General features: G+C 29.2%; 3 protein-coding genes across 5 annotated transcripts; all 3 read left to right on the top strand.

Moving 5' to 3' along the window:
- The first annotated feature begins 12,081 nt into the window (after nucleotides 1–12,081).
- Nucleotides 12,082–12,916, top strand: LOC120077878 (auxin-responsive protein SAUR21-like). Its single transcript, XM_039031973.1, has one exon. It carries the CDS (start codon nucleotides 12,352–12,354, stop codon nucleotides 12,688–12,690), a length of 339 nt encoding a protein of 112 aa, XP_038887901.1. The 5' UTR covers nucleotides 12,082–12,351; the 3' UTR covers nucleotides 12,691–12,916.
- Nucleotides 12,599–15,193, top strand: LOC120077876 (putative HVA22-like protein g). Of its 2 annotated transcripts, none has more exons than XM_039031970.1 (7): nucleotides 12,599–12,735; nucleotides 13,217–13,257; nucleotides 13,343–13,441; nucleotides 13,540–13,596; nucleotides 14,466–14,529; nucleotides 14,615–14,824; nucleotides 14,936–15,193. In XM_039031970.1, exons 1-7 carry the CDS (start codon nucleotides 12,733–12,735, stop codon nucleotides 15,113–15,115), a joined length of 654 nt encoding a protein of 217 aa, XP_038887898.1. In that variant the 5' UTR covers nucleotides 12,599–12,732; the 3' UTR covers nucleotides 15,116–15,193. The 2 variants fall into 2 exon arrangements, with proteins under 2 accessions (XP_038887898.1, XP_038887899.1); XM_039031971.1 differs by having other exon boundaries at nucleotides 14,976–15,185.
- Nucleotides 15,194–22,087: 6,894 nt separating this feature from the next.
- On the top strand, nucleotides 22,088–25,475 carry LOC120077051. 2 transcript variants are annotated; one of them, XM_039030891.1, is made up of 5 exons: nucleotides 22,088–22,609; nucleotides 23,860–24,156; nucleotides 24,277–24,498; nucleotides 24,746–24,874; nucleotides 24,972–25,475. In XM_039030891.1, the coding sequence occupies exons 1-5, from the start codon at nucleotides 22,337–22,339 to the stop codon at nucleotides 25,176–25,178; spliced, it is 1,128 nt and encodes a 375-aa protein (XP_038886819.1). In that variant the 5' UTR covers nucleotides 22,088–22,336; the 3' UTR covers nucleotides 25,179–25,475. The 2 variants fall into 2 exon arrangements, with proteins under 2 accessions (XP_038886819.1, XP_038886820.1); XM_039030892.1 differs by lacking the exon at nucleotides 22,088–22,609 and adding an exon at nucleotides 22,696–23,727.
- The last annotated feature ends 1,628 nt before the right edge of the window (nucleotides 25,476–27,103 follow it).

Here is a 27,103-nt window from a genome sequence, read left to right as displayed (position 1 = left end):
ATCAGATCATGGGTTTAAACCCAGGACCTATTCCGCCCCACCCTCGAATATAACCCTACTGCGCACATCTGGATTCTATGGGGTTGCCAGATTAGGATTTATTCACTTGGACTGGCATCTGATCACAGCCTTGGTCGAGAGATGGAGGCCCGAGATGCATACATTTCATATGTTTTGTTGGAGAGTGACTATCACTCTAACAAAACAATAGAAGTGTTGTTGAGGTTACCTATTGACGGGTAAGCCGGTCACCGGAGTGATGTACGATGACTGGTCAGAAGTTTTTTCAACTGTACCTCGATGTGACCCCACCTGCCGACGAGATTAAAGGATCGAGGTTAAGTTTAATATGGTTAGGAATACAATTTTCGTGAGCTCACAGATGATGTAGACGAGGAAACCGTCATAAGATATGCGTGAGCATATAATACTACAAATGATGGGTGGAAGTCTGTTTTCAGATAAATCAAGTCATTTTGTTCACTTGATTGTTCCTGCCATGTTAGCTAACCTCCATGATGCGGGAACGGTATTCGTGGGGTGGAGCATGCTGGGCATAGTTGTATAGATAACTATGCAAAGCAACAAGACTTTGAGGTTCGAGAGATAGCTAGGCCCTCTCATACTTTTGCAACTATGGCTTGGGAGCGATTTCCAACAATGACTCCACAGCTACAACATGTTAATGACGCTCAGTTAGTTGGAATGAGCCTATAGTTAATTTAAATTCTAAATTATCAAATTTAAAAATTTAGGTTGGAGAGACAAATTTTGTGTGAACTAGGACAGCCACACATGTAATCAGCCAGTATAGATACAATGTTTGATCTGCTTCAACCTGAACAGGTACATTACGCTGAAACCTAATTGATTATTTTATACACATTTTTATTGTATTTGTCTTTAATATTCTCTAATATAATATTTTGTGTTTCAGGTATATTTGGGAGTCGTACAAAATTATTATGCATACTTTGCCTAATTTTTGTACGAAATGGTCAAAACATATGGCGGATATGAGTCCTCTCATACTGTTTTCACATTGGTGAGTGCATCTTCCTGATAGGGTGATGAGATAATTCGATTTTCAGCAGGATGTCCCATCGCCTTGTAATACTGAACCCCGTACTGCATGATACTGACCTAAGGACTGGAGATTAGTCCGAAAAATTTATAACATTTGGTAGGGCGATGGATATTCGTGCAGGTTTATTGCAGTGGGGGTTCCTCTTGAACAGTTTGACACAGATGTCACTCCAGAATATATTCATGGTATAATATAATATCACAAGGCGCTACGTCACTCGTCGGGAGCAGCTGTGGGTCATCTGGTAAATGAATGAATATTATCTTAATTATTTTTAATTTAAATTTAATTTAAATAATTATCTAATTGTTTTATAATTCCACAGAGATCGAACAACAGTAGACCCGTGAGGTTGCGAATGATCCGAACCAGTGTTCTTGCTATATGTAGTGACAACCAAAGCTATATGGAGGAAATTCATTATATGTACTTTATACCTAATTGTCCTCCACTAGCTCCTAGACGTAGAGGACTTGTTCCGGGAAAGAGGATGATTTGAGAGGTTGCACATAATCGTGGAAGAGATGCCCCTACGATGCAGACAAGGCAGAGTCAAACTGATTATGTTAGTCCGATGATGATGATCCAGCATTTGGTTCAGGACATCATGACTCAGAGGCTGGTCCTTTCGTCTTCATACATGCATAGACATGGTCGGGGTCGTGGAGAGCATAATGAATATTTATATTATGAAGTGCCTGCAGAGGTACCAGAAGCAACATCAAGAAGAACCCGAGCAACCTCAATGTTCGAAGTCGACCGACGACAACCAGCATCGAAATCGACGACGTCCTCTTGTGGGACACATTGATTTTTGTAATTATTTTTATATAATGAGAATATTTAATTTACATTTTTTTTTTTATTTTTTATGAGAATTAATTATTTTTTATTTTATTCTTTTTAGAGTTTAAATAAAATAATAAATTATTTTTAGAAAATTATTTTTATAAAATGGAAATTAAAAAAAAAAAAAAAAAGAAGGTGGAATGTGTAATAATTAAAAAAAGAAAAAAAAGAGAAATTTGTACGGATGACCCAAAAATTGAAGTGTACTCTCGCTCTCGTTCAAAATTCTGCGCTCTGCTCTCAAAATCTCGCTCTCTCATAATCTCGCTCTCGTCAAAACTCTCGCTCTCTCTTACTCTTCCCTTTCTTACTCCTCTCCAATACAAAATTACTTTTAACACATCAAATAATTATGAGTGTTATGACGAATTTGATTGGGAAGTTCAGTGGCAAAAAGAAGGAGATTCATTTAGCTTGTTATTTAGTAAGACTTATTAAGATGACAAAATCCGTAAAAATTATTCAAACAAGCTTTGGAAGGAATTCCCGGGGGACCTTTATGAAAATTTTAGAAATACCATCTTTTGATAGAGGAAGGTCTCCGGAATGATAATTAGATAGACTCAAAATAATAATGTTAAAGGAAAGGGTAAGAGTCGAGAGTTCAAAATTCGAACTACAAATGAAAAGTGAAAGGGCAAGGTTGAGGGTTCAAAAATTCGACCTTAAAATATATATATATTATTTACAAATAGTTTGAAACAATAAATATTTCCTAAATAGTTTCTAAAATGAACAATATACTTTTAATTTTTTCCTTTCTAAGTCGTAAAAGTAAAAATAAATCCTCAAATAGTAACTTTTGATTTGAGTTATGAAATATTTTAATTTTTTAATTGATAAAAGGTCAGATGTGATATTGGATAATTAGTCTAAGTTAGATTTAGTTAGTATTTAATTGGAGTTATTGGCACTTAAAAAAAAGTTTGGACGGCATAAATAATTTATTGTTACAATAATTTCCATCCTTATAAGAGATATCAATAAAAATGATATTCTTTTTCATCATTTAATACTTGTGGAATAAAGACCATTTTTTTCATTGAGGGGACAACATAAAGTAACGTACACTTTTTATGTATAATGTTATAAAAAAGCGTTTTTTTTAGACAAGTTGTAAAAAGCGTTTTGAACATTCAATATACTATGCTTAGCTATCTTCCACTCGATATGTCATATGTAAATAGGAAACTCCACGAGTTCTCTCTCCTTACACGCTAGACAATTCATATATCATAATTTTATTATTCACTTCAAACTTTAGATTTTGAAGAGTTTGAAAATATATTTACAAAAAGTTCCTAAGTCAAACTATATATATATAAAAAAAACTCTTTATTCTTATTTGAGATGTTAGCTCCTACATCTTTTCCACCACTTTAGGAAATTAGCTAGAAAAGTGGATCAAGTAGGAGGATTCACTACTAAAAGGACGTCCAATTGTAAAGGACTTTAATCTTATTTGGGGAATGATAGATCTTCCATATTTCTTCCTATCATTTAGGAGAGCATTTTTCTAAGTGGGAGGACGACCTTACTAAATTGACTTTAATATCAACAAACTTTATATTTTGGTAATTCTACTCCCCTCAATATCTTTTTTCCTAAAGATCTATAAGAGCGATGTGAATCTTATCGTATGGATACCTTGATAAAGTCAACTATTGTAGTATCTTTAATATACTATGTTATCCAACTTAAATGTTTTTTTTAATCGTGGGGATGAAAGCCAAAGTGAGCTTGACTCAAGTGTATTGATATTACCTTTGTGCCAACCTCCAACCTTCTAGAAAAAGAAAGTCATTGTAATTTACTATTGGACAAGCCCACTAAATTTTCTTTTTAATTTTAGAATCAATAATTAAAAGTGAGAATCAAACCATTCGACTTCTTAGAAGGAAGGTCATGTTCGTAATTTTTAATAAATAAATAAATTGTGTGAGCAGAGTTAAGAATATAAGAGTTAAAATCTTTTCTATATGTGTTACTTTGGTATAAAGACAATCAAGGCAGAATACCCACTTTTCTCACCGCTTCTTTGCTCCATCATGCAATGGCATGCTATTATAAACTAAATGTGATACAAACTTATACATATATGAAATTAATTTAAACTATGTACATAGACTGAGAGAAGAAAAAGTAAAGTTCATATTAATATAAAGTTACACTCCCTATCGATTTAAAGTTTTTAATCGATGGAGAGATTTAAATGATATTAAAAAAAGTTTAAAAAAAGTTGTGTTTATAAACCTCTGCATTTGTCTTTTTCCTATACCTAATCGATATTTGGTCATATTAGTAGTGATTTTATTCTGTAAGATTCGATTCTATTTTATTCTTTCAATGCTAATCATGATTTACATAAAGAAGAGAATTTATCAAACTGTAATATGACGAATCACATAGCAAATATTCATACGACTATACCAATAGTATTATTCCATTGATATTGTTTTACGTTTTATTGGATTTGATAATCGTATATTTTATAAATATTGGTAAAAAATCATGAAATTATGAAAAATAAAAAACGAAAATTCACTAATAGTACAATAATAAACACATTAACTAATTCATTACGACTTTATTTACTGAATTTAAAAATTTATTTTTTGATTTTTTTAAAAATGTCCTCAATATCGACATTTTAAACGATATTTTTGTAAAATTAAACCATCAATATTTCTACCTAGATCGACATTTTTAAACAAATTTGGTAGCTAGGATCAAGTGTGAAAACCTAGGTGGCAGAGAAAATAATAATTTGGAAGTAATGGGCAGAGGGTACAAAAAGAACGTACCAAAAACAGTGTGGATTGAATGCGATTCGTTTTCCTATGCTAACAGAGAAACATAAAAGATCGAAATTCGAATCCCAATTAATAATTAAAAGATAAAAAAATAGTTAGTATATCCATAGCATCTATTTTTGTACAATCTTATCAAATTATCAAAATTAATTTAATTGATGCGAGTATCAATTTTTTTAATTTTTTTAATTATTTCTTTTATGTGAGTGATAAGAAATGATGCATAAAAATCGGGTGCATCTCAAGATATGTCTTAAATAAAAAATACAATCTTACATTTTACTTTCAAATTAAGTTGTGAGATTTGATTTTCATATGATTTTTAAGAATTTTAATATATTATATTCAAGGTTTTGAAATGTCGATAGAATTTTCCGAAAAAATTATAAAGATTCATGAAATTGTTCATAAATTAAATTAATGAAACTTTAATTTGTGACTTATTAACTCCATGTTTTAAATGGCAATATTCCATAAAGTAAAAACAATATTTGGATATCTATTTGTAATTTTTTGTGTAAATATTGAAGCTAGAGCATAGAATTTTGAAAGAGAGATGGAAAATAATATAAAAATAATTTAAAGTTTAGGAATATTTTTGAAGGTGAAATGATGTGAAATTATGAAAGTTTTAGATGGTTAAAGAAAAAAAGCTCACATCGATTCAATTGAGGTGGACATAATGTAAGTAAATTTAATGAAGAAGTTTGAATGAGGGTGTAAAAATAAATTATATGTTATTTTTTGTGGTTTATTTCAATTTTATTTTCTTTATAAAAGTTTTGGTCGAAATAAAAGAGTAAGAAATTTTGAGAAATTTAAAAAAAGTGAGACAATAAAATGTTTAATCTAATTTTCGAAATAAACATTAACTATGAACAATAAAGATTATCAAATTGAAAAACTTGAAATTGAGCTGAATGTAGTTAATTAAAAAATCAAAATGGTTTCTCGAAATGTGTTGAAATTTCTTGATAATTTTCTCGAAAGCTCGATATTTTTGTCAAAAAGAAAGAAGATCAAATATTCTCGAAATTGAAAAAAAAAAATAGTCCCAATGCCATCGATATTTTAATAATTTCAATGGAAATTTTAAACCAATTTGTATTTTTAACTCTCGATGTTTTTATAAATGTATGCATTCTCGGTATTTCACATTATTTCAGTTGATGAAATATTATGAATGGAAACTTTTCTTAATATGTCAATTTTAATAATGATGAAATTAATGAAAAACCTATTTATTGTTTTAAAATTTATTAATAGACATTAACATACAATCAAAGACTTAAATATGAGAATTTAGTGAAAAGAAATTAAAGTTTAAAGAATAAAAATACGCGAGGTGCATCACCTTGAAGTATCTATCTTTGTGCATACCTAGTCAAATTATTCATCACAATTTATCATGTGAACACATTTTTTTTTCTTTTGAAAAATTATTAATTATCTTTTTAAGGCGTATGAAATGCAGGATGCAAAAAATTGGGATGTACTAGTTATTACTTCTAAAGTTAACATTGTAAATTCTTGAACTCGTAATAAATGACTAAAATTGACAAAACTCAATTCACAAGATTTGGAAATCGTAACATTTTGAAATCTAGAACTAATAAAAAACTCAAAACTCAACGATAAAAATGTAACATTTTGAAATCTAGCTTACAAAATACAAACTATAAGTCAAAATTCCAAGGGTAAAATATATAATATTTTGAAAATTTAGGAATCAAATAAAAATACATAGATAAATTCTAAGGGGAAAAAACCCTAATTTTTCATTTCTATCTTCTTCCCATATTTTTCGACGTGTGAAGTTGTGATGGATCTATCTGAAAAATATTGTTTTCCGAGATAACACTTTAAATATTTTATTTTAATTTTAATTTGATTTATATGCACCAAGTATGTAGTGAATAATAATTTTGGTTGGGCAATTTTCTTGTCGTCTCTTCTCTAAACCCCTGAACCTATTGAAATCACACACACCTTCCTTCTTGTGGCTTTTGATTTTAAATCACATTTCCTTTGTATTTGAACTTTCACTAACCCTACCCGCTCCATGCGACGACAGCCTTGCGGGCGGCCAGTTTCCATTAAACCCTCCCGACATCTCCGCCGTATCACGGCGGTTCTGCCTGCCTCTAAAACTTTTGGAATATTTTTTTTTAGTTTCAACTAACTTAAGTCCAAATTTTAAGTAATATGCAATATGGCAGTTAAAGAGTGTAATATTATACGTTAATTTAATTTTGTGTGATTAAAGTAATATAAATTCAGAGGTTGATTTGCATTCTATTATTAATAAACGATGCGATATTGGTTTTAACCTAACCTCAATATCACTCTTAACATATAACTAGTTACTAGTTCAAATTACTGTCTAAACTTTCAAATTTTTTTATAATTCAAGATTCTATTCAACATAAAAATTAAAAAAAAAAAAAAATTAGTTTCATTAGACATTGGTAATATATGTCTATTAAAAACAGTAAATATTAACTCCATAAATTGGTGAAGAAAGCAATTTTAATTAAAATCAGCTTTATCAACTTCTTGAGTTTTGATAAAAAAGTTTAGTCCCTGACTTGCTTTTGTAACTTTAAATATTTTCATAATATTATAGTTTCCAAACTATTAGAGATACAATTTTAGTCCTTGTAATTCAATTTGTGAACGATTTAATCTCTAATCGTAATATATTGTAATTTTTAAATGAGAATTTCTGTTAATAAATCAAAAACTAAATAAACTAATTAGAGACTTATATTTTTAATAAATACATTAAGTCTACTACCATTATGAAAAATAAATTATTAATATTATTTTACATAGATTAAATTGTTATAAAATTTTCAAATGAGTATAAAGACCTAAATTATTATCCTATAATATTCAGGAACTAAATTTGTTACCAAAAAAAAAACGAGAACTAAATCCATGTACAAGTTTAACCAACTTCTTAAGTTTTTAAGTTGTTTTTTTTATTCTAATTATTATTATTTTTTAAGGTGTAGGTCATCTTAATGGGATCATAAAGAAGGGTGGTTTGTCCCTTAATTTGATAGATAGGATGATAGGAATAGGGGATAATCTAGATCTCAAGTCAAATTGAAGATTCTGAGGACTTAACCTAGCATACAGTCACAACATGAATCTTTATCCTTGTTGATGAAATAATAGTAATTGAATATGTGAAGTCATTTTGGGGAATAATATTTGGTTCATTATTAAATTTTAGATTGTATTTGTTGCACCTTGACAAATTAAACCATCTTTTATAATTAGAATATATAGAAAGGTTATTTACTATGTAACATGAACATATGGTGTTGTTAAGTGTTATTAAATAGATTTCAAGTATGATAACAAGTCATTATCTTGAATCTGCCCTGCCTAAAATTTTATCTCTTTGATGACGTGTATATGCTTTTATTCCGAAATTTCTACTACAAAAAAATTGCCTCCGCATTATAATATGTTCCATTTTAAACAATAATTAACCGTCCGACAAAGATAAGTTATTGTTATTATTTTTTTAACAATAGGTAGATTGAAGAATCAAACTTTTGATTTCGAAATTGATTAGTAAATAATTTTATATAATGATTTATATTATGTACATAGCTATGATCTATTAATCTTATCTTATTACATATTTGAGATTTTAATAAATATAAATGAAATTTCTTTAATTATCAAGTAGTATGATTTGAAAGAGTTGAAAACCTACTACAATTAGCAAGATCAAGAAATATGTCAAACTATTTAATTGAATCTTAGGTCCTTACATTTTTTTTCCATTGCTTTTAGGGAAAATCATGTAGATAATGAGGAGAAAGGCTCATTGTATATTAAAGATCTTAAGTTACTCATTTTCTCAATTTGTATATGCTCTAATAGATTTTATAAATTTATAAATTTTTAAAAAACTAATAGATCTATATAAATTATAAATTGAATTTTATGTCTAAATAAGAAATCATATTATCCTCAATCATTGTGTTTTAACACAAGATCTGTGGGAATGTGTAAGAAATTTTAAAAAGTTCGAGATCGAACTTTCCAACTTAGGATTTAACTAGATTACAAACGTCCAAAAGTTGTAGGACTAAAAAATTTGCAATTTAAACCTATCCCTAGGATGATAATGTAGGTTGTCCCTCCATTTATTTTTTCCACCCCCACTTTTAGGGAGCAATTATGTAGGCAAGAGAAGAAGAAAACCGCCTTATTGTAATTTGAACTTTATGTCTCCATATCATAATTTTATACCTTCACTCATTTCCTCCACATCTCTTTCTTAAAAAGATTCAAAGGAAGGAATAGTGGCGTAGTAGGATATCTCAATCTTACACAACAATCCTTTTTAGGTCACATTCTTAATACTCATATATAGCTGGTCTCCCTAACTTAATTAACTAATGAATAATCCCTTCTTTGCAACCCCATAAATTTTGACCAACTTATAAGAAGAAAGAATAAAATTGTAGTTATTCATTTCAAATCCATTGTTAATTTCTTGTTATTTTATAAATCTTAGTTAGCTAATAAAATTTGCTATAATGTGAATAATAAAATAATTTTTTTACGAAATAATAAGAAGAAATATCTTTTAGTCCTTGAAAATTTTTAAGGAAAGGTGTATTAATTTGATCTATATTGGTTAATTCGTCCCTCAGTCGAGATGGTGAGAAGTTCATTATGTTTAGAAGCAGAACTAGTGCACTATCTGTCTTTTTATGAAGGAAAAGCTTCAGTTTGGCCATGCGGCTAAGACGACTAGAGAAGCCGAAGTGATTTTTATGGTTTTTGTTTTCCATAAAAAGCCTCATTAAGTTATTTATAATGGTGGTTGTATTAATCTTAAAAAATAAATGATAATGGTGGTTTGTATTATGGTGTTATGAGGAGGAGAGGGGATGAGAAGAAGGAAGAAGAAGAGGTTGAGGTGTGGGTTGCCCAAAGGGAGATGAGAAGAGAAAAAGTTACCTTTTTCACCTTTAATTGACTATTTTTAATTAATAGTTTATTTAAAAATAATAAAAATAATTAATTATAAAACGAAACCTTTTAACCCTATTTATTCATAACCGATGACTACTGACTAAATTTAAACTATGGACCAATATATCTATTCCCTTAAACTCAAGGACTAGAGTAATTTTTTTCAAAAATAAATATCCTACCCCTTAATATTTCAAAATATATAGTTGAAATGGCTAATAAATATATAATCTATATATATATTTTATATATATAATAATACGAATGCCAATAGGGATTTCATTATAAAAATTTATGAATTTAAGCTAATTACAAATTAATAGAGATCAATATATTTTAACCAGAAAACCTTTTCATCCCTCTCTTTTGTGCATTGTCCTCTTTCTCTTTCTTATTTGATTGTGGCCATTAGAAAATTCGCAATAGTTAGTTGTTCTTAAATATATGTTATCAATTTTATTATTTTTTATTTAATCTCATAATAAATAATAGAGATGCCATTTTTTGATAGAATAATAAACCTGATTCATATCTTTTCATAATAGTTATGCATATTTGTTCATTATAATCCATCATTGTTGATGCTAAATTCTTGGTCAGAACATACCTGAACAATAAAACATATTACATCTTCCTTCACAATGTTGATATTTTATTAATAATCATAATTATGTTGATATTAAATTTTGGCCAAAGAAAACATACCTGGCCCAATAAAGCATAATCTTTCACAATAGTATGATATTTTGGTCTTATAAATCATATATAGATTGATGCCTAATTTGTCAAGAAACATATATGACCCCCTGTTCCCACGTGGACAACAACGGTCATTTTGTAACTTGAGGAGAGAAGGAACCCTGTAAACAAAGGAATGATTCGATGCCTAATTCAGCAAAGGAGAAACTAAATAAAAGAGTGAAGTCAAAAGTTTTAAGATACCTCCATATGAAATATAGGGTCCTATTCTGAAAAAAAAAAAAAATATATATTTATTTCTCAATTAAAAAAATATTTGTTTCTCAATTAGAAGAATAATGTACAACTTAATTAAAAGAATAATGTACAACTTAATTAGAAGAATAATGTACAACTTAATTAGAAGAATAATGTACAACTTAATTAAAAGAATAATGTACAACTTAATTAGAAAAATAATGTACCACTTAATTAAAAGAATAACGTACAACTTAATTAAAAGAATAATATACAATTTAATTAAAAGAATATTTTAATAATGTTCTTTTGAGGCTAGTAAATTCTTTTGAGGCTAATAAATTCCACAACTTAATTAAAAGAATATTTTAATAAAAGAAATTGAATATACAATAAAAAAAATAACAACTTAATTAAAATAATATTTTAATCCCTTCTAGAACGAGATCTTCATCACAAAATTAATGAGATTTCCTTCTAGATCCTCAAGCACTTCTTTAACAAACTGTCTTCCTAGTGATGATCATGAGATTCAACCCACATTTCTAACGAGATTCCCTTATAGAGTGAGATCGCCATCACAAAATTAGCTAGATTTCCTTCTAGAGCGAGATCCTCAAGTATTTCTTTAACAAACTGTCTTCCTAACGATGCTCACGAGATTCAGCCCACATTTCTAGCGAGAATCCTTCGAGATCCCCATCACAAAATTAGCAAGATTTCCTTCTAGAGCGAGATCCTCAAACATTTCTTTAACATTTCTAGCAAGATTCCCTTCTAGAGCGAGATCCTCATCACAAAATTAGCTTCAGCCACTTATCTTCCTTGTCGAGGGTTGAAGTTTCGACTTATGTATGTCATAGCGAGATTTTCTTTTCCTTGTCAACCCTTGACAACCCTAATATACATATTGTTTCAAGTTTTTTTTTTGTTTGTCGAGTTCTCAACGTTTGACCTCTACATTAATCAAATCCTCAACCCTCGACTTCTAGCCTCAACAATATTTCTCTAAAGTTTCAAAACAACAATATTTCTCTAATAAGTTTTGAAAAAAACAATATTAATATTAATATTTTTCTATCATTTTCAACCATATAAATTCATAAGAGAAATTGCTCAAAATTCTAAAACATGCAGAGAGCTACATATATCTTATAAAATAATTACATGGATCTACGAGATCATAACATAACATAGATAGATATTTATAAAAAGAACTATCAATCAATGTTTAATAATTTGCTTAAATTTTATAATAATATTATAAATAAATATGGTGAATGCTGAGAATAATAAAATAATTAAAAACAAAGATAAAAAGATCGTAAGATAATGTTAAAAGATTAAAAAATTAAAAAATAATGTGAGTGTCTTCCTTTTTCATCCCTCCCAATCCTAACGAGGCCAGAGGAGATGAACTTTCATGGTAAAACCGGGGACTTCCATAGCGGTTTTTCACACTCACGTGGTTCCATTCTCGTCCATATTGAAGTTTTGGATAATACCACTTTATAGGAAAACCCACAATCCAAAATCCCTCCAAAAGTTTCGATATAAATTGCCTGATTCCGAGCTCAAAGAACCATCGAAATTTCAACCGCCAAACAAGATTTTGTATGCAATTTCCTCTCTGAGACATCTCATTGAACATTTGGCGTAATGGGTATTCATCTGCCGGCGATCATTCTTCACGCAAAGCAAATAACTCACCGAGCGGCGCCGTCGCACCGGCAAGTTGGGTATGAAGTGACGAAGCAACGATCGGCGTCTTCCGATGTTCCGAAAGGCCATTTTGTGGTCTATGTTGGAGAGGAAGAAGAAGAGAGGAAGCGGTTTGTTGTGCCATTGTCGTACTTGAAGAATCCCCTGTTTCAAGAATTGTTGAGTAAGGCTGCTGACGAGTTTGGATTTGAACATCAGCTTGGTGGGATTACGATTCCTTGTGCTCAGGATCAATTTCTGGGTTTAACTTCTCGATTGAGCCGACCCATAAGCTGAAATTGATCAGAACTGAGAACCCATTAGCCCAGAAGCTTGAAAATGGTAGAGCTCTGTAAATTAATCGATGATATTCTTATATTAGGGGTTTTTTCAGGAATGGGTTTCTCTTGCACAGTTTTATTTCGTGTTGTAATTGCACTGTGAAGAGTTTAGCCATTGATGTATTCTTATTTATTTATCTTCCCATTTAATGCAAAATCTTAATCATTGAATTATTGGAATCCGTTTATTTTCTCTATGAATCGTCGCCATGTTTCATTAATGATCACTAAACCATCGGTCTCAGTTTATTTATCTTCAAACGCCATGTTTGCATCTCACATCCTTTGACGTTTAGAAAACTGAATGAATGGAATAGTATACTTTAGTTTCTTTAGCATAAACCGTTTGGTTTTCTTCTTGGGTTGTTGAATATTTCTGGTGAAGTTTCATCCTCTATTTGACATAATGAGATAGTTGTTAGACCTTGACTGTGCTAGTTTGAAAATTGAGATTTAAGATTAAACCTTCTGAATTGTTTTAGGGACTGGAGATGATGGGTTCTTTCATATCAAGGATTCTTCTGTATGTAAACGTCCTGTTCTTTGGTTTTTTTTTCCCCTATAATCTTCTCTTAGAAAAGGCTTAAGTTTCTGATTGTTCTTGACAGAATGGCTTTTGGGTATGTTTATCCTGCTTATAAATGCTTCAAGATTGTGGAGAGGAGCCGATTAGAGATATTCCAACTTCTGTTTTGGTGCCATTATTGGTTTGTAATGCCTATTCTTATTCTAGGATCTTGCAGTTTTACTTGATTCAAGTTGATAACAGTGTGTAATAATCTCCTTTTCCATGTCTGTACTGTAGGATCATAGTTGCTTTGCTTACAGTGTTTGAAAGAGTGGGAGACCCTTTGCTTTCATGGTATGCAAATGTCATTCATTATCTGAATTCTTTTGTGAGTTTCCTTTTTCTTTTCAAATAAAATTTAAATAACTGAGGATTAGGACTTGTTACTTGTATTATGCTCATGGCTTGCCCTTCTAACTTGAGAAGGTTTTGCCCAACTATTTGATAATTAATAAGTTTTCAAGTTTCAAGTTATTCAGCCTATTTGATAATTAATTGGGCTTTGAAATTTAGGTTGCTTTGTTTTGTTATCTACTTCTTAGGAGGGTTTTAAAATTGAAGCCAAGGTTTTAATACTAGGCTAAGAAATCAAATGTTTGCTTAGAAAGGATAAAAAATGATAATAATAATTAAAAAAACAAACATAATTTTAAAAAATTAAATGATTATCAAATGAGACTTAGTTTTCAACTTGAATTTTGTTTACAATGTTAGGGAGAGGGAGGAACTTGGGTTTTTGAGGAAAGGGGCCCGAGGCTTTGTCCACCCCTGACAAAACAACTTTTTAAAGTCACGTTTGGTAATGATTTTGTTTTTAGATTTATGGCTTTTTAATTTATGCTTGTTTTCTCCTAAATTTCATATTAAAGTTCTCATATTTCTTGAAGAGACACTTGAATTCTTAGTCAAATTTTAGAAACAAAATAATTTTTTAAAAACTATTCTTTTTAGTTTAAAATATGTGGTTTGGTTTTTGAAAACATAGTGGAAAGTTAATAACAAAACAAAGAAACTTATATTTAGAAGTAGTGTTATAAGCTTAATTTTCAAAAGCCAAAAACTAAATGGTTATCAAACGGGGCTTAAGTTATTAAGTTTAAACCAATTTGTATTTGTGGATTTTCATCATGCTAACTTAGCTTGTGAAATTATTGTTTGTGAAGGCTGCCACTGTACGATGAAGCAAAGTTAGCATTCTTTATATATCTTTGGCATCCTAAAACAAAAGTGAGCACTCAACATCTCTAGAACCTCTTTATTCATTCCAACTGAAGTTTTTCCTCAATGATATTTAACTGAAGTTTGTTTTCAGGGAGCAGCTTGTATTTTCAGTGTCGTTCTTCGACCATTCATAACGAAACATGAAGCAAAAATCGATCATTACCTGATTGTACTAAGGCTCAAGACAGCAGACATTGCAGCCTTGTTTTGGCACAAAACTGCTAGTTGCAGCCAAACAACATTACTCGACTTGCTGCATAATGTTTCGTCGATGCCCACGGCACAGACTCATCGTAATCAGGTACTTTTGAAGGAGAAGATTATAAATGCATTTAGTTGAGAAAACTTCTACAAAACCTCTTAGAAATGGAAAGAACAGTAATAAGAGGCTTGTGTGGTGTGTTTGTTCTAGCCATGGCAGAATCTCAAGAAGGATGGAACTGAATTTGCAGGGAAGGCAACAGAATCTGTATCAACTATGGAAAATGGAGTTGCTGCAGATGATTCCAAGAAGAAGATAAATTTTGATGAACAATTGCCGAAACCGAAAGGTCGAAAATGGCGATTCTTCAACTTGATTTGTGTCAAGTAAGTTTCGGGCTGCTGTAATATTTAACATATGATATGAAAAGCTTTTAGGAAAGAATTCATGGTTGTAGTTCTATATGAATTTTCATGTGGTGTCTGTTCTATTTCTACAGCCTTTTTCTTCTTCTTCTTATTCTAACTTGTGAGTGTCTGGGACAACTTACGCACACCTTAACTAAGCTCATGGGATAATCTACATGACTACAACATTTGGATGTCAAAGAAACTTGTAGGATATTAAATTCTATGAAGGTGATCATCATAGATTGAATCCATCACCTCTCAGTCCTTTATTAAGGTCATGCCTCCATATTTATCACTATACTAATCTATGATGGTTCTAGAACTATCTGATTTAATAGTTTGATCAAGTTCTTTCTCAACTGTCAGTTAGAAAAGAATTTTGAATATGAACTAGTGTAGACAATATGATTGTGTCCGTTAATAAAGTTACAATTTTACCCTTCACCGTTCATTGATGCTTCAAAACTACTCTAGAGATCCTTTAGAATTTTGAACCGATATTGCAACCTATTCTAGGTTATTACCAAGTCCTTTTAAGTCTCAATTTTTGTCTGAAATTTTATAGGATTTCTATTTCAATGCTAGTTTTGAACATGAAAGGTGAACAGTAATATTATAACTTTTGAGAGATCGATTTTTTTTAAAGCAAATATATAGATGTGTTTTTTTAAACAATATGTAGTTTTGAGGTGTAACTTATAATTTAGCCACCATACTATAAATTTGTCAAATTAGAAAAAGTAGACCCAACAGTCTGACTGCCACACGTTATCTTTTTGTTGCTCAACTAAGGTAAAATGAGTCTTAAGTGTACTTTTTCAAGTTTATGAACACAAAATTCAAATCTTGTGAGCAAAAATGTATGTTAGGTAATTTAGGTTACAAGTTTAGTTTCTTAATTTTAAGGATGGTGTATTTGGCCTCTATTTTGTGAGCAAAAATGTATGTTAGGTAATTTAGGTTACAAGTTTAGTTTCTGAATTTTAAAGATGGTGTATTTGGTCTCTATTTTTAAAAATTAATTGATCTATTACAATTCACTCGTGGACTTGAAAATTTGCTAGAAGTCCAACAAGTGAAATTTAATATTAAAATTTGGAAGGTAATGACTTTATTAGAGTTCGAATTTAGGATTTCATTCTTTGATTTCATATTAAATCACCAATCAATTCAAAATTTTTAGAAAAAAAAACCCTAAGTTAGTGGATTATGTTAAATTTAATACTTTATCACTTCAAATTTTTAATTTTGTGTTTAGTAGATGCTTGAATTTAAAAAATTTGAAACTTTAAAGATTAAATAGGTGCAAACCTTAAAATTTAGAAACTAAAAATATATTGTGGATATAGGATTCTAAACCTTCGATCTCGAGAAGATGGATATATGTCAATTACGGATAAACTATACTCATTTTGGCTTTTATTTATTTTAATGGATGGTAGAAAATTATTACACCAATAGTCTAATTACATAGGTCAAATTACAATAATGTCTCAAATCTATCATTTTCTCATGAATGACTTATGGGTTACAATATTACATAAAAATTAAGTCCAAAAGTCTATAAAACCCCTATTAAATTCTAGCCATTAAAAAAAATATAAAAGTACACAAATATGATAATCATGTGCATTAAATTAGTTTTTTTTTCTTTCTGAAATTGTTTATTTTTCTCACTACTCGTTAATTATCCCATTTTTTTTCCTCTCTCAGCCACCACCTACAACACCTTCCCCATATTTTCTCCATTCTTTTTCAATTCCAATGTATGAGTTTAATTCAAATAATAGTTTATGCTTAATTTATTTGTTAGCATTAGTATTATATAAATAAAGTATATATTTATAAAATAACTAAATATACACACATATATATATATATATATGATAAATTATGTGAAATATATATCTCAATAGAAACAAGGTTAAAAATAAAATATGGATTATATATTAGTACTTGTTCCAAATGCATTTAGAATAAATTCTTACATATTTTAAATAAACTTCGTATACATACATAAAAAACGAAACACAATCGAAAACAAAGATATGTAGCTATAATTTTGTATTAAATATAGCCCATAAAAATTGGGGATTTTAAATTTTAAGTCAAAATCTAAAATCTATAAAAAAGAAAAAAAGAAAAAAATGCATATATTTACAAAATAACTAAATATAAATCTCAATTTCAATTTCAAACATATATGTATAATTGTGTATACATAACAAGGTATGTGGAATATTTATCTTAATAGAAACGAGATTAAAATAAAAATATACAATACGTAGTATATAATAACCTTAAATTTGTACTAATTCTAAATGCATATGGAATAAAAGTTTATATATGTATGAAATACAAAAATTATTAAAATCAAGGGAATGATATTATGGCGATCTTGTATTAATATAATATAAACCAAATTTAATAAATACTAAATTTGGTGTGAGTTTTTAAAATATTTTAATTATAAAATAATATAAAATTTTAATATAAGAGAGAATGCATTACAAATAATATAATCATTTTCCTAACACTAAGAGATATATACTATATTCGTTAATAAATAAAATAAAGTGAAAATTACCTAAAGTCCCTAAGTTTTTGGTTTGGTTTCTATTTAGTCCATAGATTTCAAAATGTTATACATTTAGTCCTTAAGTTTTGACTATAGTTTTAATTTAGTCCATAGGTTTTAAAATGCTATAATTATACCCTTGACATTTGAATTTTGCTTCAATTTGATCCCTATGTCTCGAGATTTACACTTTTAACCTCAATTTTCACTAAATGCTCACTTTCTGTCTTTTGGAGTTAATTTATGTTAATAAATTAAAAATCGTTAAAAGAATTATAATTCATTAAGTTTCACTATTTATCACTTTTAAAATTGAATTTAAAATTTCACTTCTAATTATTTTTAATTTATTAATAGAAGTTGATGTCAATGATTGAAAGTAAGTATTTAATGAAAATTGAGGTTAAAAATATAAAATCTTGAAATTCATTGACAAAATTGAAACAAAACTCAAATCTCAAAGGTAAAATCGTAATATTTTGAATTTAGGGACTAAATTGAAACAAAACTTAAAACTTAAGAACTAAATATGTAACATTTTAAAACCTAGGAGTCAAATAGAAACTAGAACCAAAATCTAGGGACAAAAAATGTATTATTTCCTAAAATAAAAATTCAATTATATAAATATATACAATCAATGATGACATAATATGAAGATTTAATAGGAGAGCGAGTGTAATACAAATTATAAAGATTAAATAATTACATAATATTGTTGACACTTAATTTTGATAAGATCTTTAATAATTTAGTCCTTATTAGGAGTGTTCACGGTTCGGTTCAGTTTGGTTTGGAGTTTGAATTAGGGATGTCCATGGGTTGGGTTGGGTTGGGTTGAAAGACTTTTTAAACCCAACATAATTGTTCGGATTGTAAATTTCTTCAACCCAACTAACCCTTATTAAAAAAGAACTCAACCCAACCCAACCATGAAATATTTGAGTTAGGTTGGTTCGGGTTAATCGGGTCATTTGTTTAAAATTTTATTCCAAAAAGAAGCACAACGTAAATATGTAAAAATATTATTTAATTATTTTCATATATTGAATTAAGATTAACAACTCGATTTCAATTTATATAGTAAAATTTTTTCTTTCTAAAATGCAAAGAAACTACTTTTAAGAGTTGTTGAAGAATAAATTACTAAAAAAATATTGGAATTAAATAAAATTAAAATCAATATATGTATAAATAATTGTGTTATATGTAATAAAAAATATATTTTAAAGTTAATAATAAATTCGAGTTGGTTCGGGTTAGTTTGGATTATGTTAGGTGAACTCATGAACCAACCCAACCCATAAAATTTTCATTTATTTGAACCCAACCCAACCCTAATGAGTTGATAACCCAACCCAAACCGCACGAGTTGGATTTGGATTGATCGGCTTTTTCGGGTCATCGGGTTTTTTGAACACCCCTAGTTTGAATCGAAGTGCAAATTTTAAAAAGTGTATTTTCTGAAATTAAACCGAACTGTATGTTTAGTTCGGTTTCATGGTTTTTAAATTTTTTTTAATGTTTTTTCATATTTCTAAATTATAAGTGGTTTGGTTCGGTTTCACAGGTTTTTTTTTCTCCATATTTTCTAAATTATATATATATAGTTTTTTAATATATTTATTAAAGAAGTGGTTCGATTCGATTTCAAATTTAAAACCAAATCGAACCGCAATAATTCGATTTGAAAATATATTAAATCAAACCAAACCACATAATTCGATTTTAATTCAATTTAGTATTTGATTTGATTTTAATGGTTTAAATGATCATCCTAATCTTCATTATAGAAAATCTTATCAAACTTGTCAACAATATTGACAATATCGTTGAAACTTATTAATAAAGTTGATGATTTAGAAAGACAAAAGTATTTTCAACCTTATTAATAATAATAGTAATGCTAGAAAATTTGATGGTAGTTTGATACGTGGGAGTGATAGGTCACATGTAGGAGAAGCAATCCTCTAAACCGACAACGACAAACGTGACGAAAAAAAATTGAAAATTGAGTTTGATGGTCGTGTGTTGGGCTCCGGCCCAAGCCCCTCACCGCCCCACGTGTCTCCACCACATACGTGTTACTGGTCACCACTTCCTCTCCCTATTTTATTTTTCATCCTATATTTTCTATTTATGAAAAAAAATGTAGGGGTAAAATAGGAATTTTAAGCCAAAGTGCATTATCAAGAACAGTCTAAGATGAAATTCTTAAATGTGACCATTTATCTATGATCATTATCTAAAACATTCAAGGTTGTTTTTTTTTTTTTTTTCTATGTATAATTTTACACTCATGTTTTAGCACATAGTATAAGGACTTTAGGTATGACATGTATCGATTTGATTTGAGATTAAAGATAAGTTTTATTGTTGAGTTAGAAGAATATTATTAATCATGTGCCGGTTTGACATTTATAGTAAGTATAAGAGCGAGGCAAAACAACTTACCTTAACATTTTTTTTTATTGTTTAATGGTTATGTTGAGTAATTTTCGAATGTTAGATAGACCCAATACACATAAAAATTTGTCTTAACTAATTACTAGTTGAAACTTTCGCATTAGTTTTTTTATTAGGAAATCGAGAAACTGAATCAAAATTCTTGTTTAAAACATTGTTTTTGGTTGAAGCAAATAAAGGAAAGGAGGTGATTTGGAAGATTTTTTTTTTTTTAAAAAATCAACAATCCATAAATTGAATTTTACATAAAATTGAAAATTTGATTTACATGTTAACGTTAACCTAACCTCCATTTTACAAAGGTTGAAGAATGATATTTCAAAATAAAAAAGAATAGTTTGAAATATAGAAAAATGAATCAAAACATCTCTAAATATAGTAAAATTTTACTATTTACCTATCATAAACTGTGATTGCTATCTATGTCATGATAGTTATATACAGTAATCTATCGAATATTTTGCTATCATTTATAAGTATTTTCAACAATTTTGTTGGTTAAAATGATTTTAAAAAAATTGTTTTCTTTTTCTTTTCTCTCTCCTCTAAATTATATCATAATCATATTTTGTTTTCCAAATAATTAAAACCATTTTTTCTTGTAAAATTACTTGTTTATGAAGTTTGACCATGTGACTACTGATTTCAAGGTTCAAAAAAATCAAATTGTATATATTTTTAATTTTTAAATCCAAATGAGCACAATGTTTTTCTAAAAGAGTCGTTTTCTTTTTCTAATATCAAAATTGGAAGATAGCAACCCTTGACATTTACTTATCAATATATATTATGATATTTATTTATTTACCATATATATAAAAGATAAAATAATTAAATCTTTAATTTCGTGATTGGTAATACAAATATACAATCACTAGTTGAATTATGCTTATTTTTGTCTCATATATATTTAATTGAAAATTTTATAGTAATACCACACAACTCAAAATTTCTTCAATTCACCATTTGGTATATCACTAAATATTGTTTTAATTTCATGATGTTCTTATATGATTATATTATGAAAAACAATAAATGGATGATTCATATGACTAATCTATTGTAATGCTAAAAAATTTTCTTTGGGTAATTTTTTTATTATCTACTGAACCTAATATAAATACAAGAATCAAAATGAAGTTTCCAATCAAAGTCTAGTAATTAGAATAAAAATAATGAAAGTTCAATCACCAAAATATATAAGTATACAACAAATTTGAAAATTCATTGACTACAAAAAATAGTTAGGTTAAATTATAAGTTGATCCCTAAACTTCTCAAACTTCTATTTAATATCTCATAAACTTTCAAATTTGTGTTTAATGGTTTTTAAACTTTAAGAGTGTCAAAATTTCTTACACTTTCGATTTTGTATCTAACAAGTTCTTGACCTATTCACAAACTTACCATATAAAAATAAATAAATAAATAAATAAATAAAAGTTTAAAATTCCATTAGACATAAAAAATCAACTTCATATCTATTAGGTTTATCCTATACTTTTTGTTTTAGTTCTTTTTAATCCTTATATTTTTAAAATGTTCATTTTAATTCCTATATTTTTAAAATATTCATTTTAGTCGTTGTACTTTTAAAAGTGACCATTTTAGTTCATTCATTTTCATTTTTACTTCATTTTTAAAGTATTAAAATAGTTACTTTTTGAATAGTTAAGAATTAAAACAAACCAAAGTTAAAAATACAAGAATCGAAATGAATCTTTTGAAAGGATAAGAAAGAAAATGAGGTAGAGTTGAAAGTATAAAGACTAAAATAAATATAAAGACGAAAATGAATAAAAATGAAAAATATAAGAATAAAATGAGTATTTAAACCTATGTATTAAATAAGTCAAAATCTTTAAAAATTTTAAATCATAAAACGCAAAATTGAAAATGAAGGAACTTACTGGATACATCATCTACAAAGCTGAACACAAAAAAGGAAAAAGGAAATTAAGAGAAGAAGAAAGAAATCTGTTATCAAAATTCTGGTTCTTGAAGTTGCATTAATGGCGAAATTCAATAATCAGTGAAGCATAATCCAACCAACTTGATCACCATAGCAAACAATCTCTATCTCTCTCTCACAAGACTCTCGAGCAAAAAGCTCTTTTCAGTTCACAGGACTTGAGAATCAAAAGCAACAAAAAGTAAATGGATTCTGCTTCTTCACCCCCTTCATCATCATCATCTTCACCATTGAAACGACCTACTGGACAGGTTCTGGACGGTTCAGAAATTATGGAGTTGGTTGCCAACAACCACGTCTTCTCCTCTTTCGTCGACCATAAGTTTCACGAGCTCGACACCGACAAAGACGGCAAACTTTCTCTCAAAGAACTTCACCCTGCCGTCGCCCACATTGGTGCCGCTCTTGGCCTTCCTCCTCAAGGCACTTCCCTTGATTCCGACAACATTTACTCTGAGGTTTTCTCCTTTTCATTCTCTTCTTCTTATTCTTCATTAGGTTTTCTTCATTATTCACTGCGATAATTACTTGGATTCGAATTTCTGAATAACGACAAGAACTATCCCTATTTTTGTAGTTTGTTGCTTCTGTAGTTGCTGATTGCTTGCTGTTTCTGTTTTCGTTTGAATGATTTGATCTGATCTGAATTGGATTTTTTCATTCTAACTATACTCTATAGAAATTGGTGTCTGTTGGTGATTTGATGATCGGTTTGTCTTGAGAGACCACTATTACGGTGTTTTTAAATTTGATGAAATTTTTGTTCATCTTCTCTCTTTTAACTCTGCCCTTGATAACTTAAACACAGCTCTGATTATGTTCAGATGATCCATGTTTATGTCCAAACGTGCAATTGGGAGTATTTTCTGGTTTTGTGAAGCTTTAATGGGACTTATTTAATGCGTGGATTTTGAATTGTTTAATGAGGATTATTTTATTGTATAAGCTAGACAAAGATCCCATTTCATTTTTTACTTTAAAAAGCTTTGGACCGTCCAAATATTATAACATGATAATGCATGATTATGGTTTCTTTTTATTTCTTCTTTAATGCCTGCCCTTCACAAAGATTACTTTTAATTTGATGATTGTGATGATGATCTAAAGGTTTAGTGGGTAATGATTTCACTTTCCCTTCTTGGTTTACAAAATACAAATTATTATTTTCTATTTACAGATAGCTTGAGAAATATTCAACCTCTGGTCCAACATGGCCGGTGGGTTCATTACAACATTCTGGTTTTCCCTTTTCCGTTCATATTCTCTTTTCCTTTTTGACTTTTTTTCTTTCATTACTTTTTTCATTTCTTTCTTTTTTGTTTCTTTTATCTTCATTTACAAGGAGGAATCTGTGACGAGTGCTTTGAAAACTATATCCCTTTTTTATCATTAACAATATTAGAATTGTCAACTTCTGACATCAATAATAATAAAGCAAGTTTCCTGCTCCAATAATTAAGCAAAAGAAGTCGATGATCTATATATAAACAATTAAGGCTTTTGCTTATAAAACTGTTCTTGTTTCCTACTTGTCTTTTGTTGCTAAAATGTATTGCACATTTTCAATTTTAGGCAGGTTGTGATGTTGTTTCCTTGAGTTTATTGTCAAATATGTCTTCTTTAGCGCAAACAGTTTCCGTTTATGTTAGTTCATTCAACTCTGACAATTTCTGCTCTGGATGGGGTTCTTCTTTGGGTGGTTATGTAGGTATTGAATGAATTTACCCATGGATCAAGAGAAAAGGTAAGCAAGTCCGAGTTTCAAGAAGTTCTCTCTGATATTCTGCTAGGCATGGCTGCCGGGTTGAAGCGAGATCCTATTGTTATACTTCGGATCGATGGTGAAGACCTTCTTGAATTCATAAATAGCCCTGCTTACGAGCCTGAGATGGTCGCCACTTTTTCACAAATCAACCTACCTGAAGGATCTCTTCATGATTACATTTTTAAAGCTTTTGAAAATCTTACTGTGGAACAAGGGATGCCTCCTCCGTCAGATCCCTGGGTAACTAATGATTTGAATAGATCTAATAAAACTCAGTTTTTTAGTTCTTAGCTGCACCGTGACTGGATCATTTCATGCTGTAGTAGTTTTCTGATTGAATTTGTTCCAACTTCTTGTTAGGTTATGAGCGATATTGTCGAACCAGCTCTGGAATTCTGTGATGTAGGTGAGAATTGGGACAAGCCTGTCTCGCAAGAGACCTTCTTGTTGGAATTCAAGAGAGCTGCCGAGCATGTGGCTCAACGGCTAAAAGAACAGCCTGTTATTGTTGCTCACAGTGAAAATACCTTTGATGGAAGTAGCATAAGAAGGCTGTTATCCAACAAATTCGAACTGGACAAGGTAATATCACATCATAATACTGTTCTTTTCTATTAGTCTTGCTTGATTGAGGTTGTTCTTGCATCAATTTTCTCCGCCCCTTGTAAGTAAGTAAGCTCCAATTGATCGAAGAGCAAAGTGCTCAATAAAAAAAGTTTCTCCATAATTCTCTTTTCTTCCTAGATTCTACTGTTATTCTCCTTCATTGCCTTCAACTATTGGAGATCATCTACAGTAGTTCATCTGTCTTATTTTGATCTTGATGCAGTCACTTAATACGGCACTTCAGAGTGTCCCAAAAGACAAAACCGGAAAATTGCCAAAGGAACATCTGCAATTGGCGCTGGATTTGGTTGGTCCATTAGCCGGTTTACCACCGCTCGGTGCCATCAATGAGGTTATGAAAACCATCAAGAATCATCATTGATATTAACATCAAGCTAATCATTACCTTCACTGAAATTGATGTTTGGTTTGTCTATTCTAATCTGCAGATGGACAAGCTTCTTCTTGATGTATTTAAGATGGTAGATGCCGATGACGGGAAAGCGGTTAAAGAGGACGAATTCAAGAAACTGTTGACTGAGATTCTGGGGGCAGTCATGTTGCAATTGGAAGGCAATCCAATCTCAGTTTCTTCTAATTCTGTTGTGCATGAGCCTCTAGCTTGTTCTTCTACACTTTTGACACCATCCTCTTAGAAATCATATAAAAGCTGAGCTATTATAAGGTAAAGGAATGACATAGAATTGCATAAGTTATCCTAATATGGGGAGCTTTTTAAACTGCAATAGAGAAAAGGATATGAAGGAAGCCAAGGCAGGAGATTTCAAATTAGCTTAGAGTTGGTTGTTCCTTCTTACAAGCTGAAAAATGATGCTCCCTTGAATGAGTGTATGTATAAGATTTGTTGTATTATGTTATATAAATGATACTTTTTATGTATGAGAGCATTTGTGATTCTCATTACTCGAACAAACCGAAGTCACGTTTAGTAACTATTTGGTTTTTCGTTTTTGGTTTTTATTTTTGAAAATTAAGTCTATTTATTTCGATCATAGTTCTTTACTATGATTTGCATAATTATTTAAGTATAATGGTTGAACGCTTAGTCGAATTTTTTAAAAATAATTTTATGAAAGTTACTTTTTTTAGTTTTCAGATTTTGGCTTGATTTTTTAAATTATTGGTGAAAAGTAAATAACAAAGAAAATTTAGATGTGGAAGTAATATTCACAGGTTTTAATTTTTAGAAATAATAAAAAAAAAAGTTATCAAATGAAGTCTAAATTTTTCACTATTGTATAGTGGGTGGAATCAAATTTAAATAACTTTTGCTGCATTTGAATTGGATATAAAACTTTTAAATTTGTGTTTAAGGGTTTCGTTTTTGAATTTTGAATTTTTTTTTTCTTTATCCTCAATTGTGTTAACAAGCTTTTAAATCGACTTTTTTATATATGTAGTTTTCTAAACTTAGTAGACATATAATTTTATAATACAAATAAAGAAGTTATACAATTATATTATTATAATTTATATAATTGTTATTTATAAATACAGTTATTCTTAATCAATCTTTTTAAAGATTATTATTAATCAAATTAGATTCACTTTTATTTTCGAACACTTTTATGAAGTAAATAAATTTAATAGCTCTGATAAAAATATAATTTAAATTATAGGGACTTAGTAAATATTAACTCAAAATTAAGTACCTAAAACAAATATATATATATATATATATATATACTATATATATAAAAGTGCAATTCTTCAACGTAATTTTAGGGTTTCATTCCTTTTATTCTTATTCCTCATACTCCTCTAATTTCTTCAGTGAGTTCTCCTCTTACTCCTCCAATTTCTTTCTCTTCTCTTCAACTTTGAGACCTTCATCTTCCACTCCAATTCCTCAATGCCATTTTCACGTTAATTAAAAGTTGATTCCTCTTATCCATAAAAATCTTCCTCTTCTCTTCAAGTCGTTGTTTTTGCTTCAATTGGGAGAGAAGAATGAGGTAAGAATATATTTAGGAAGATTGCTTCAAGTGTCTGGTTTTGTTTTTAAATATGATTTTAAGCCTTCTGATAGTAATATGTTTTGGATTTTAAGCATTCTTTCACTTATAAGGGCATTTTAAGTAAGTTTGGTTTTAGTTTTGTTTAGTTGAAAGAAATATCAACTTTGGAAGCACTTCCAAGAACAATTGATCCATCCATCTTTTATAAAACTTAACCACTACTAAAGTTAAAAGAACCCCTTCTGGAATGCTCTTTCATTTTCGAGTTTGCTCTTGGAAGTTTTTTATGATCATCCACTTTTAAAGCATATTTTAATGGATACGACATGGTTATTGAAGTCCAATTGATTTTGTTATCATTGGTTTAAAATATAATAAGTGTGTGTATATATGAAAAAAAGTCCTTCTAAATAGGAAAAATAATAGACCAAATTTGAAAAATAGACAAAAATGCTTGGACATATGATCAAAATTGAGATGTACATGCACAACAATTAAACATACTTCATACACAACAATTAAACATACTTCCTATTTGTATGTACAATGATACTGTATTTCCATATTTGTTCTTAACATTATAGATTTCTCTTGTAATAAAT

This window comes from Benincasa hispida, chromosome 5, assembly GCF_009727055.1.
Source record: "Benincasa hispida cultivar B227 chromosome 5, ASM972705v1, whole genome shotgun sequence".
Classification (NCBI taxonomy): Eukaryota; Viridiplantae; Streptophyta; class Magnoliopsida; order Cucurbitales; family Cucurbitaceae; genus Benincasa; species Benincasa hispida.
This window is presented reverse-complemented; position numbering and strand designations above follow the sequence as displayed.

Bases quoted from the DNA above. Each gene is read 5' to 3' on its own strand.
- LOC120077878 (XM_039031973.1), top strand. From the start codon at position 12,352: ATGGGTATTCATCTGCCGGCGATCATTCTTCACGCAAAGCAAATAACT.
- LOC120077051 (XM_039030891.1), top strand. From the start codon at position 22,337: ATGGATTCTGCTTCTTCACCCCCTTCATCATCATCATCTTCACCATTG. The intron at 24,499-24,745 runs GTAATATCACAT...ATCTTGATGCAG, and splicing joins ACAAATTCGAACTGGACAAG to TCACTTAATACGGCACTTCA. The intron at 24,875-24,971 runs GTTATGAAAACC...TCTAATCTGCAG, and splicing joins CGCTCGGTGCCATCAATGAG to ATGGACAAGCTTCTTCTTGA.
- LOC120077876 (XM_039031970.1), top strand. The intron at 13,442-13,539 runs GTTTGTAATGCC...TCTGTACTGTAG, and splicing joins CTGTTTTGGTGCCATTATTG to GATCATAGTTGCTTTGCTTA. The intron at 13,597-14,465 runs GTATGCAAATGT...TTGTTTGTGAAG, and splicing joins GGAGACCCTTTGCTTTCATG to GCTGCCACTGTACGATGAAG.